At 42.9% G+C, this 13,579-nt stretch overlaps 1 protein-coding gene across 4 annotated transcripts in view; it reads left to right on the forward strand.

Moving 5' to 3' along the window:
• The window catches only part of scaper (S-phase cyclin A-associated protein in the ER), a 61,038-nt gene that overhangs the window by 45,188 nt on the left and 2,271 nt on the right, over nucleotides 1-13,579 (forward strand). For 2 of the 4 annotated variants that reach the window (XM_080505426.1, XM_080505428.1), the window contains 5 exons: nucleotides 399-622; nucleotides 2,296-2,451; nucleotides 4,495-4,729; nucleotides 6,396-6,545; nucleotides 8,829-8,861. In XM_080505426.1, the coding sequence (XP_080361552.1) occupies nucleotides 399-622; nucleotides 2,296-2,451; nucleotides 4,495-4,729; nucleotides 6,396-6,545; nucleotides 8,829-8,861 (798 nt within the window). The remainder of the gene's footprint in view (nucleotides 1-398; nucleotides 623-2,295; nucleotides 2,452-4,494; nucleotides 4,730-6,395; nucleotides 6,546-8,828; nucleotides 8,862-13,579) is intronic. The other 2 variants (XM_080505427.1, XM_080505429.1) reach the window with 1 other exon arrangement.

A 13,579-nucleotide genomic window follows, 5' to 3' on the forward strand; every position in this document is an offset into this window, starting at 1 on the left:
GCAAAAGTTTTTTTCACAAAGAAAGAAGAAAAGTTGTCAAATTCCTCCTACTTTTTTCACTTTGGTTTCCCACCTTGCTGGTTAATGCTCTCTTCTTTTACACAAACATCGCATGGCTTAGGATGTACCGTAAATAGCCAGGTTATGTATTTATTATGTCTATTCAAACATAAACATTCTAATCCATGTACTATGTGTTCTTGGGACCTGCAAAGTACCAACAAATGCCTAAAATCCAGCACTTGCTTTTATGTCATTGAGATAACCTTTTTGTCTCTATCGTGTTGTTTCATCAGTTGACATTAACACCTTCATGTTATCTTCTACACATCATGTTTTTTTCTTGGAGTTAAGAGAGATCAGTCTTAATAATTCACCTTTTGTTCTACTCTTAACAGCTATATGTCTCACATGAGGACAAGTCCATTTTTGAGCCCAGTGTGAACAAGGAAGTCTTTGAGGGGCTCACTTCAGGCCTCCTTCAGACTATATCTACCATCCTGGGGACCTTGAGGCCACCCGACTACGAGTGTGGCTCGGGCGACTACACCAGGATTTCCTCTCCAGATCTCAAGGGCTCTGACACAGAATCCTTCATTGCTCGTACACAGGACCTAATCAGGTATTTTCCTTCCAGAGTTCGGTACAGCTCTCACTCTGCCATTTGTCTTCCTCCACGGAACCTCTTCTTTCTCATCTCACAACCTTTTTGCCCCCTTTAGTACATCCTTCCTCCACTCCTACTCTCCGGGGTGAGAGTTGGTCAACTTCTGATTTCCTGAACTGCATGCCTCGTGTAAAGAATAGGCTGACAAAATGTCAAAAGGCTTGGAAACGCTCCAAGTGGTGTCTTGTTAGAATGGGAGTAGTGTGAGAATGAGGTGTATTCTGGCATTCTTCCAACATGTACTTTTTTTTTTTTTTCCCCCGACACATTTAACACCACGTTTTTAGTATTAAAAAAAATCGTTTTTCTCAGGGAGGGGGTCACAAAGTAGCATAAACACAGAGCACTTCCAAAGCTTTGAAAGGTCCCCTTGAACCTGGCGTTCGAGCTCGCCATGTGGGTTTGGCTGTAGGAGTTGTGGCCCCGATGGAGAAATGTGGACCGTGAGGAAAGGCAGGCCCCGGCCTCATGAAGCCTCGTGGACTTGTGCAGTCTTTCCACCGACCCTCCCACAATGCCATGATTCATCTGGACAGAGCAGCTGCACAGGCCCACCAATCTCATCCACTGACCCAGTCGTAACCCTCGAGACAAGGGAGGGCCTGAGAAAAATTGTGTCGTCAGAGTGGTAATCCCAAGTACGAACACAAGATTTACCTCAACTGTCTTATAATGTATATGTGAGGAGGGACAAAAGAGCAAAACATTTTTAGCTTTTTGCTGCACTCTCCCATTATACCATCGCATATTTCACCCCGAGAGGAGATCACCATTTCCTTTCTGCTCATTACCAACTTCTCCGTATGTCTTTCTTGTGCCTCTGCTTCTCTACTATTATTGTGCTCTCAATCCATGCTCATGATGAAACTCAAAGTGGGCAAATTATGACCACCAAGCAGGTTGTCAAACAGAGCCGGTTGTGGGCAAAGTGATAAGAGTGAGGAAAGATCCTTTCAACTGGAGTTAAGCTGTGGAAGAGGATCAAGTCAAAACAATAGGATTTAGTTCAAGTGTCAGATGACCTGCAGTTCAGGTTGAAAACGGTCACAATCGCCTGTTTTTTAGGGGACATGAGTGAGAAAGAAGGTGTGTGTGTGTGAAGAGCCAGAGTCGTGATGAGATGAGAAACGGTGACTTAATAGTGACCATAATACGGACTCTGAAGTCTTGACTGGCTGCTGTAGTACTCTCTAAATTTCCGTAAGCTGTCGGTACCCAAAGGGCCCCGGCATACCAGAGCTTTTAGAAGACTATCCACAGGTCAGCAGACTGTCAAGGGCCCATGGCTGTGCTGGCACAGGGGCCACAACAGCCCTCTAATGACACTATTAGCAGTGATTTGTGGCTGAAAGAGTACGGGGAACATGATCATGAGACCTGTCATTGGCAAAGACAAATTGGAGATATCACAGTAATAGTAGGGGGTGGTAGGCTTAGGTGAGGTATTGGCTTTCAGCTGCAGTGCTGTGTAAGCTTGCACAGTAACAGCCTTTGTTTGCCTGTTTGAGATGAGCTCCTTACTAAGAAATCCCCATGTGTACCTTGTTTTGACAATTTTTTAGAGACGTTGCAATAAACCTGGTTGTTTTTCTTCCTCTTTTTTTTTTTTTTTTCTTTTCTTCTCGTAGCTACGTGGTGAACATGGGATTGATTGACAAAATGTACGGATGCTTCTTGTCGGTCCAAGCTCCTGTCGACGACCACCCCAAGATGTCTTCCTTCCTCCAACAAGCCTCAGCTCTGTTGCACAGCATGTGTAAGCTGTGCTTTCTCGTATCCGGACGGTGAGTGTGTTTCTTCCCATGCACCTTAAATGTGACTGTGATCACCTAACCTTTACGTGACAAACACAAACCCTTCTCTCTTTGCAAGTAATGACGGACTGAGTCACCCACGGTTCTCTGCTCTCTGAAAGATCCTTGAAAACGAGGCTCGCGGTGACTCGGGAGACTGTTCGTCCTATCAAGTCATACACTCCAGCCAGCGCGCTGGCTAAGCTGTGGTTACTGCAGATAGTGATAGGCATCTACTTGACCTGGCGCTCTGTCACTCACAATAAACCTTGGCCTGCAGCGTGGGGGGAGCCCACCCACATGTGCTGCAGTGACCTCCACTCAGAGAGGTTCAGTGGTGCCGCTGACAGAGGCTAAGCACACAGTCACACCAGGGGACATCAGCACCACAAGTCTGGCTTCAAAGGGAAAAAAAGAAAAGCTGAACATGGTTGTGGGGGGGGTCACGTATTCTTTTGTGATCGTTCCTACAATAATAATGTTAAAAAGGAGGGGGAAAAACATTTTTTAATTGAATCTAATGTTTCAACCTGTTCGTCAATGCGCAGTTACACCTTACCAGCTGTCACATGCTGCATACACGCTGTCCAGTCGCTTTACTGTGTAGTTAAGATGACGCTGACTTTCCAGGACATCGTGATCAATGCAGCAGCCTGTGAATTGTCTTCGATTGAGGCCATATATAAGCAATGCTCAATGGGCTAGTAGAATTTTTGGGCTATGCCAGTTGCTGTGTCAGGGGATTATAATGGAATTAGAAGGCTGTGTTCTTGCCTAGCAGCATATTTCACACAAAGCCTGTTGGCTAACATCAAGTACCAGCATGCACGGTAGGTTCCATTCAGAGGTCACACACCCTCCATTCTACACGCCTGCAAATCATCGCCGGTGCTGCAGCAGTAGTCTTAAATTGTCTGGCGGTATCAGCCAAGGATTTAACCTGAGTTCTCAGCATTGCATCTGAGCATTCTAAATAATAATGTTCTAGTAATTATTTTAATTTTTTTTCTTCCTACATATGTGTAAATGTTTGAGTCTATTCTGCTCTGTCCACATTTCTTTGTTCACCAAAGCTGCGTTTACTGTTTGCGTCCAACATCATAGACTGACATAAGTTTATAAATGTGGCCAAGTCCTATGAATTTGTTGTATAGTGTTTCCTCAAAGAAAGACTTGAATTACCCAGCAATACAAACTTAATTTAAAAGTCAGACCTCACTGAAATGTTTAAATCTTGTCGGGTCCTTATAAATGACCTTATGAACCAAGCCTTGCTCTCTTGGTTTTCTCCCAATATTATCCCTGGCTTTGTTTTTAAATGTGATGTGCAATAGAAGAAGAATATTGCCGATCTTTTTAACCAACAGGTTGGCTTCTCGTTGGGCCAAACAAACATATCACCTTGACTCCTCTCGAGCAGGCTTTGATTAAAATGTACTGGAGCTCTCAGCACCTTGTCAGGCAGCTCAAAGCAATCTACCAGCTTGAAATCGCTGCCATGAGATTCACGTCACGGGATTACTATGTTTACTGAAGCAGGAGTGGGGGCGGAAAAGCTGATCTTGAAACTTTAAGGTCCCACTCTTTGGCTTGTACTTGTTGAGGCCAACAGTGAAACGGTTTGGAAGCTTTTCACATGCAAAGAATGAAACACGGATATAGCCGTGAATAAACTAGAAGCGTGCACAGAGCGGAGGACCAACTTCAGTGCAGCTCACATCCAACATGTTAACCTGCAACACATTTAGAACTTGGTGCACCTCCACATTGAATGAGTGACTTAGGTCTGGTAACACAGTTGTGCTAACAGGATAGTATCTCTCACCTCCAGGAAAGGCTTCTCGAAACTGGTATTTGTGCTGTCGTTCTTTAGATTTTTTTCCCAATGTGACAGTCCGATACCAGAATGGCAAAGGTTGCAAAGTAGTTGTAAATTGACCCTAATATACAGTCGTGTCCTCATGTCTATTTCTGTCTCTTCATTGATGGCCTCGTCCAGCTATTGATCTCCGCCTGCCCTCTGTCCCTCTTCAGTGCTGCCGGCAATTTTGACAATAAACGCCAGGACCCGACAGGATTGACGGCCCTGCTTCAGTCCACTGACCTGGTGGGAGTGGTGCACACCCTGTATTGTATCCTGCTGCACAGTTTTGTTCCCGAGTCGGCTTTGCAGAGCCAGGAGCCCTATGCCCCCGGGGTCATCCAAGTAGCTTTAGAAGGCATCCGCTTCCTCAACAGTTTTGCCTTTCTCGACCTGTCGGCCTTTCAGGTACTACAAATAACCTCGTACAAACACATTGTCTTAAACCATCCTGAACATTGCTCACTCCCGATGTAGAGAGGGTCTATTGTACATAATGAAAGTAAAGTGTATTTTATGGGCAATAAATTCTAGAATATTGTTTTGATATATAAGAAAATAATAGAGAAATTATGCTATTGAGCTCTTTTTATATTCGCTTTTACAAAGTGTTTCTCAGAATGAAAAATTATATTCAGGTTCAAATGAAAAGTAAATATAATGAAACTAAAACCATCAGGACTAAAGCCTATAATAACCAATCGTATACTAGAAGTAGCTGTTGTCAGAAAGTGAACTTTAAAGTTACTTGTTGTATTATAACAAACAGCAGGGTATTGTAATGTCCATAAACAGTTAATTATCCTAAATTAAATAAATCTGTATACATTCATCTGATAAACGTTAGTTCCTTTGTTAAGAGCTATTAGAAGAGCAGTTGATCTCTTCGGGACAAAGTTGACCCACGGACATAAACACCGGTGACCTTTAACCCGAGGTCACCTTTTGTGGCTGCATAGAGCCTGGTGGGTCAGCAGTTAGAAATGAGCTGGAGTGATTATCACTGTATGCGGGGCCATACATTACCCAGCTCAAGGAGGAGAGGGTGACAGCTTCACTGTGCTAAGTCACCACACAGACGGAAAGCCACAAGAGCAACCGAGGATGCTGTTAATTATTTTAATGCCTCGGGGTAATTACTTTGAAGTAGCTTCCTCTTACTGACCTGCCACAATCGGGCAACTCAAAACAGCTGGAAATTAAAGCTTTTCACTGCTGAAGTTTTATGAACATTTTAAATAACTTTTTTTTTTTTTTTTTTGGCAGTGACTTGTAATCACCTTGTGCTTTGCATTACCTCATTGCAAGAGCTAATACGTGTTTGCAGTGGATGGTTGATCAAAATTCAGGTCATTAACTTACTCTGCTGCTGCATCAGCTCCCAGTAATGTGTTCAGAAGGGAATTTCTAAAGGCTCCAACGCAGTATAAATAACCCATTTTCGCAGTGGTTGCAATTTGGCAGGATATGCCACTACAAATCAGCGAAAGTCAAAAAATCAGTGTTTGAAAAAAAATTATGTAAAAGAAGTGCATATTGAAACCAGATCGACTTATGCGTTTAGTGGTTTTCCTGTTTTCCAACAGATCCAAATATTATTTTTCTTTTACAGCATTTATTGTTGAGTATTTTTTTTTTAATTTAGCAGCTCTTGTTCTTTTCCTCTTTAAGTGAGTTTACCCTCTAAATTGGAGATATTGCCCTCAAAACCAGCTTAACGTTTTGAAGCTATTGTGTTGGTTGGTGTTTAAAACGCTAACACAACCAACCCTCCAGTGCAAACTGTGATGATCTTATGGTGCTCTGTCACACTGACATGTTTAATAAATACTGTCTCTGAGCTGCTCCTCGCATCTCACTTCTGAGTGGGATTAGGGTATTTTATGGTTGGACCCCCATTTAATTTGCTTACACAGTTGCACCACGTACATCCCCACCAGCAAAACACATAATCTTTTCTTTCTTTCTTTTTTTTTTTTTAACACCATTATAGTGTTGAGCTCTTGTCATGACAAGTAGACACATTATGGACACTTCAATACGTTACGCTTACCCATTGTCTGTGGCCTGCCAGTCTGTTTTAGGAGCTGAAGGTCTCTCCTTGGCTTTCCGACATATCATCAGCTCCCTGCTGTGGTACTGTACTCAGCACTCCGCTGAAGAACTACTGCACGAAGTCATCATCTGTGTGGGATACTTCACTGTGAACCACCCAGACAACCAGGTAATCCAGCCTCAACCTTCATCAATATAATTTTTTTTTAAGGTCATTAAAGCAAATATGAACATCATAAATATATAGTATATTGCCATACAGGATGTAGTTCTGAACACAATCTGAACTATTTGATTTTATTCATTATATTTTAAGTAATGAAAATCAGGATGGCAGTAAACATTTTGATATTTGAAAATATGGGATGTTTCCCTTTTTTCTATTTTTAAAGCTTGAAACTTATGATTGGAGAAATAACTGGCAAATCTAAAAATCTTGTCAGGCAAATCTTGTACCTGTATTATCCTGAACTCAAGGAATGGTTCTTTTTCTTTTTTTTTTATATTAATCTGCAAATATTTTTTTCTCAGCAAAATGTTAAATGTTTTTTAGTGTGCAATCTATAAAAACAAATGATCAACATGAGTAAATTGAAGGTGGTTTTTAGAGAACATTTCTAAAGTCCTATTTGGTCTTTTCACTTTGAAAGGTACAACAGCTTCTCTACTCATTAGTTTAAGTCGAGCCACTTTAATTTGAAGTTTTGATTGATTTTTTTCTGTCGTCTCTGTAGAACTTGCTTGAACGCGGGTAACATTTCATCCCTTTTGTTTGAGTGTGTCTGTCGAGTTCGAAGAGCCTGGTACTATCATCTTATTATTGTTTTTCCTCATCTATTATTCATCAGAAAAAGGGTGTAGTTTTGTAATTGTAACAAAAAGCACCTGTTTAAAGATTGATGCCTTGGCACCTTCCTGCTTTTGGTCTGCGTGTCTTCCATTGTCCTGCAGAGTGACCCATTGTTCCCTCCTGGTAAAGCAAGGCGGCATGCGGCTACTGTTGTTACAACTACTCAGGGGGTCTCTGTGGAAGTGAGCGGGATGTGATGGAGCAAGCAGACGTGGCTCCTGTGTAGTTGGCCGTCATGCATGGCCCATCCACAGGGCCCCTGATTAGCCGTGCTACAGTTGGCTGGGCTCTGATTAAGCTGAGCCGGACCCACACGGGCAGCAGCCGCCACTCCAGTCTCTGATGTGTCATTTATATTCACACAGTCACCGTAAACCTCCATCACAACAATTTACATGCCAGATTTTTTTTTCTTTTTTTCTTTTTTTTAATTCATTTGTAATTAAATGTTTCTTCTCCTGTGGTGTGCTACATGAGCCCCCCCTCCCTGCTCCTGTTCAACCTAATTATTCTGATGTACAGGATTAGCATTTGGTGGTCATTGCATGGCTAATTTGCATATTATATTGAATAATTGAATGAGGACCGATGATTAAATTAACCACATGGCAGAGTGTCCATCCTGGTGCACCCACAGCAATGCTAACTGGCGACTCTGTTGACATTTCATTTCATAGTTCATGAAAATAAGATTTGCACGTTTTTCATTTGATGCAATACATGTCACGCTTTCAAATGCGCTTTTTGAAAAGAAAGCGACAACAGTCTTTCTATCCTACCTTTGAGGGAGGGAATTGTAAATCTTTGTTGTTGTTTTTAAGTATATTTGAGTATAGCTTGTCAGGGGGAGAGGAAAAAAAAAAAGATCCCACACTTCACAAAGTTGATCTTTGCCAGTGGTCCAGTTCCTGGAACGCAGCCATTCCGCTCAGCACCAAGATGGATGGCGCAAAGGAGAATATTTAGAGCAGCTTGAGCTTTTCTCAAGCTAATGTAAGCATTGGCAGGACACAAAAGCGGCTCGACCCGAGGCCTGTGCGGTCGCAGGGACTGCTGATTCACTGTCGACACACACCGGCTTTTGTTTATATACATGCTCGAGAAATAAGGCTGCTCATAAAAACGCAGGACTTTGAAGAAGCACTACACACAGTGATGTATTCCCTCTGGTCTTGGGGGCATGAATAATTCACCTTGTCGCACAGAAAGCCATTGGGAGAGTGACATATGTAGGCCTGTGTGGGTTTATAAATGTGTCTCTGCTCGTGGGGGCCACTGAGCCGTGTAGCCATATGTTTCATTGTCTGCTGGGAGCGTCTGTGGAGAGCTTTTGAGAAGAAAAGCAGAACAAACTATTTTGTAACTGACATGTAACAGTTTGTCCAGTTTTGTTTTGGGTTTTTTTTTCTTCCCCTCAAAGAGAAATGCAGCAGTAATCTCCTTGTCTCCAAATACAGTGATTCATTTGTGATTCATACACGGTGATGATCGCTTGAATCTTCGAGCTGACGGGATTGTAATTGTAAACCGGTGACATGTTAACCCACCTGATTCCTGTCTGGGACTACTCTTCTCTTAAGAAAACTTTTTTTTTTTTTCCAGGAGGTGGAAAGTGGCCACACACACGCAAGCAGAGTAAGCTGCAAACAAATATTTTAATGTATACACATGCACACAGAGGTCTAATTGGAGGTAGCATGATCACAGAAGTAGTAAGTAACAAAGTGCCGATACTTTGCTACTGTATTAATAATAATACTTGAGTCTTTTACTCCCTGAAAATGGATTAAAGTATCTGTACACTCTGATTACGTCATTAAAACTGGCTTATAGCTTGTTTTCGACGCTGCGTCTACAACACAGAGAGAGAATGTGAACCAGGGAATCCAGTGTGCGTAGTTTGTAATATAAATAAAAGTACCAGCAGCAATAAGGATGAACTTCATTAAGTTCATTAAACTGACACAATCAGAGAAACTGTATGAAGGGTGAGATGAAGGCTCGTACTGCAAAAAAGTATGATTAAATTCAGTATTTCTTGTCCTACCTACTGTACCTAGAGGTTTACATTGTGGTCCATATATATCGTTTTACAGCACTTTTACAACAATAGTTAAATTAATATCTTTACCCTTCTACTATAATTCAGGTCTCCATGGTGACAGGCATGGCTTTATTATAGATATCCACCACTTATCCGGTTGTTGCACTTTTAAAAGAAATAAGATTTCAGAACCAGGTTTTTCTTACTTTAACATGAGCAATTGTGTTGAATCAATCTGGCCACTTTTACCAAATTGTGTCTTCTCCTGAAATGACCTGAAAGCCCGATCATGTTTTGTTGCTCGGTCGCACTAGCGGTCACGTGAGCTATGGTTGTTGTCTCGCCTGAGCATCCCACACACATCTCCAGAGCGCAGCCTTATCTGTGGGGTCAGTCGTCTTCTTCCCATTCTCTCGGAGGGCGTTTCCTCCGCCCTGCAGGGCCCGAGCCCAGCTTTAGGCCTGTAATTCCTGTTAACCTGATGTTGAAACTCTTCCTTCAGCAGTCCATTACTGCCAAGACAGCCAAGCCCTCGGTGCCTGCAGGGTAAGTGCAGCTCGCGCAGACCACGGGGAGCCAGCAGCAGAGAATACACACTCAGTATCACCCAGCAGAGTAAACAGAGGCAGAGAAGCACAGACACACACTCCACTCACCGGCAGGAGAGGACTTGATTGTTAGCCGGGTTGATGATTTACACTCCGCTTCAAGGGTGAACGCAGGTCCAACTGACTTTTAAGTGAAGCCGAGGACATTTTTATCCCTGCAAAACCTTTCAGCGAGGAGTTTCCATTTGTCTGTAACACTGTCGTCGCGTTGGTTTCCCGGCGCGATTATCAGCAGTTGGATCTGGGATGGAATGACAGCGTCGGCTCATAGAGATAAATAAGGAGTTATTCAGCTTTATTGTGTAAACAGGGGGTTTTATTGGATTTTTAAACGGCTGACAGTTCCCCTAAACATCAAGTTGGAGTGCCTTTGTCAATGTCTGCGTCGCTGGCAACCAATTGTCCGAGGGCAATTTACACAGCGTCCTGTGCATGTCTCAGTGAGCCGTTGTAAAAAGGAAGGGGGGGAAAAAAGAAAAAGTACTAAACATTTAAATGACTAACTCCGCTTTGTGTCGTCTGCCGTCTTGGTTTCTTATCACTTCCCCTGGATCTGGTTTATTTTGTGAGATCAAGTGTCAGATATACAGCTCTATCCTGACTCGGGTTCCTCCCGAGGGCGTCAGGTTGTCCAGATACGACAAATAGAAATGCGCTTTAAACGTGACGCAACTACTGCAGTGTAGCTCTGCAACACGTGGTTCCAGAGGCTGTTTGGTCTCTCTGTAGCGTCTATATTTGTACTCCTGTTTCATTTATGTAAATCTAAAAACTTCTTATTTCAGCATGAATGGTTGGTCGGAATAATTAGGAATATTTTCAAAAATTGGGAAAATCGCCTGTATGTTTACAAAGAAATCTAAGAAATAATTTGAATGAATAGTTCAACTTGTATCTGCTTGTTTTTTGAAAAATTCTGAATAAAATGTTCTGAAATAAAAGTTGATTAACGCTATTGCTCCTCGGATTAGTTTAAAATATGACCTTTGTCATACAGCTTGAGGTGACTGAAAAGTGACAGTCGAATAGAAGATGAACAAAATATGTGTCCTATGTCACCTTTCCATCACATTTCACCGCAGGTAATTGAAGAGGAGTTTCTGAATCCTACCATAGTAACCTAAATTAAAAAAGAAAGAAAAGGTTAAGTTTGATTCCGTGTGGACAAATTAGTTTGTCAATGAAATGGTATGTTTCTTCTCTTTTGTTGGTGGAGAGAAACCGGCAAATATAACATAAAAGTAACAGCAAACACACCTAAAATCCGGGATATCGGTGGTTCTTCATGACGGTTCCTCGTTTCATTCGCGCAAAATAAACTTCAGTTTTACAATACGCCGCAGAATTGTGTATAAACATTTGAAAGCTGTGTTATTTTGAAGGTTAAAATGTGTTTTGTGGCTTCAGATAGAATTATATTTTGTAGGAGAGAAGCCAAAGTAGCTCTTTGGTTGAAAAGGTTGCAGAAGCCAGCGCTCGTTCAGTTTTACACAAGTGCAGTAAGAAATGAAACCTCTTTCATGCTGCAGAATCTTGTTTACATGCAGGTTGTGTCATTTCAGATTTATACTTTCTTGCCAGGCTGAACAATGTCGGCCTCATTTTCTGCTCTTGGTTCTTAAATGTGCTTTAACGTGGCGTTTCCGCCTCATCAGTGGGGTTTTCCTGCAGTCTTGTTTGTTTCAGAACATTAACTTCACCCTCTCTTTGTTGTCATTGTGGACAGTGAGGAAGTTATGTAATAGAAGTGTCATAAAGCTGTTTGAAAATGCCAGGACTCTTCGCTTAAGGAAGAACAGAGCAGCCAGGACACTTGTTTTTTGTTTTGTTTTGGAGGGTTTTTTTGGGTTTTTTTACGGGGTCTGTTACTTGTACCAGACACGTGGATTCAGATGCTTGTTAGTTTTATGATATGTCAGGCCTTTGAGCTGCAGCTGAGCTGGGAGAAGTAACACCGCGGCTTAATCTCGAGTTGGAAACCACTGCCGTCCCTGGTGCTGCTCTTCACCTGGTAGAGGCGTGGAAAGTTGGCAGGCGATTGGGTTTCCACCTCCAGACTCTTGCTGCCACCAGCCTTTGTTTTATGACTTTCTGCGTCAGGCACTTGAGGCTGGACAATTTGTTTAGGCAGCTGAAGATGGAATTGTGCATAGTGGAGGGATTATGAGATCGCTGGGTGATTTGTGAGCTGGATCTGCCCAGAGCTCCAACTCAAACATCCAGAACTGGCTGTGGTGTTAAATTATGATACCCCGGCATAAATGCTCCGGATTAAAAGAGAAGAATGGGGAGATTCTTTTACTTTTGCAGATTGAAAAAGCCTTGGCTTTCCAATGAATTCGGCTGCAGAAATTTATGAGCCCTCAGTGTCCGTTTGGTCAGCATTGCACCGGCGAGAGAAAATATGGAAATCTCGGATTTAGTTAAGGGGGAAGAAAAAAATAAAAGTGGCACAAAATTGCTTAAATTACACACTCAAAATACCCGAAACACCCCGGGGCCCGCCTTTGTCCAACATGTCCAAAATTCTTCCTCGCCTAAAAACATAAAATTGGCACTGATGCACGCCCTCATTCAGAGCTTTTTTTTTTCTCTTCTTCTTCTATTTTGAATGGATTCTCCTCTGAGCCTTATAAAGTATCGCTTCCATTTTAGGCGGATGAATGCCGCGCTCTTTACATGTTTCAAGTATTTGCGATTCATTAAAGTCGAGGCTGTTTGTGTCTTCTGGATGGATCCTTTAAATGAATGATGACAGGAAATGACACTGTTTTGTGTCCCTTTGAACTGTGCTGTGGCGAGCGACTCTGAGAGGCTTCACCTTGAACTGATAAAAGCGGTGAGTTATCGCTTTGTTTATCCCGCCGCTCAAACTTGGGAGTGCATTATCAAAGGAGAACCCAATGGAAGAGTATTAGTGAGTGTATTTTTAAAATCTTGTAAATCTCGTGAATTTATGTGCGCGGCGACTTGGGGACCTCACCTTGCCCTTCTGGCTTCCATTGACGTTGAGCCCCCCCAGGCCTGCAGTCTGTACCTGTGAAGCAGTACACAGGGGTTTTTTTTCCCCTCCTTCTTCTTCTTCGTCATCCAGGATTTAACACGTTGACCCTCTGGCTCTCAGATGAGTGCTGATGGTGGCCTGACGCTCGGGGGGGAGATGACCAGAGCGTTTAGGCAGGGACCCCTTGCTTCACAGCAGGCCCAACTCGTTTCTAATCAAATGAAGCTGGCAGTGATTTGGTTTTAATACTGGCGGCCCGGATGTGATTGACGGGCTCAGACGGAGGGCAAGATGTCAGCAGGGTGAAAATAGCGTTAATGGTATCGCTCGTTCCTCAAAGTTGTGGGGGGGGGGGGAGCACGGGTGATGGAAGCTCCACCACCCCCACCCCTTCGTACCCTTTTGCCCTGAGAATACCCTCTCAACCCGAGCTTCAGGAGCCCAACACAAGACTTGAAAGTGAAGTTTTAACCACTAACGATGACATCGGTTCACGTCGCTGTTATTATTTTACAGCAGCTCCGCTGTTGTCGTTTTGCGGCAAAACATCCCATCATTGTGTTTTATAGCCTGTAATTGTGTGGTGGGAGGCTGAGCCCCCCCCCCCCTCCGGTCTCCTCCTAATGGCTGTTTGTGTGTTGTTTTAGTGGCAGATTTACATGTAGGAGGAGCTCGGGGGCGGTGATTTACAAGCAAT

The sequence above is a fragment of the Blennius ocellaris genome, assembly GCF_963422515.1.
Source record: "Blennius ocellaris genome assembly, chromosome: 11".
In the NCBI taxonomy this organism is placed as follows: Eukaryota; Metazoa; Chordata; class Actinopteri; order Blenniiformes; family Blenniidae; genus Blennius; species Blennius ocellaris.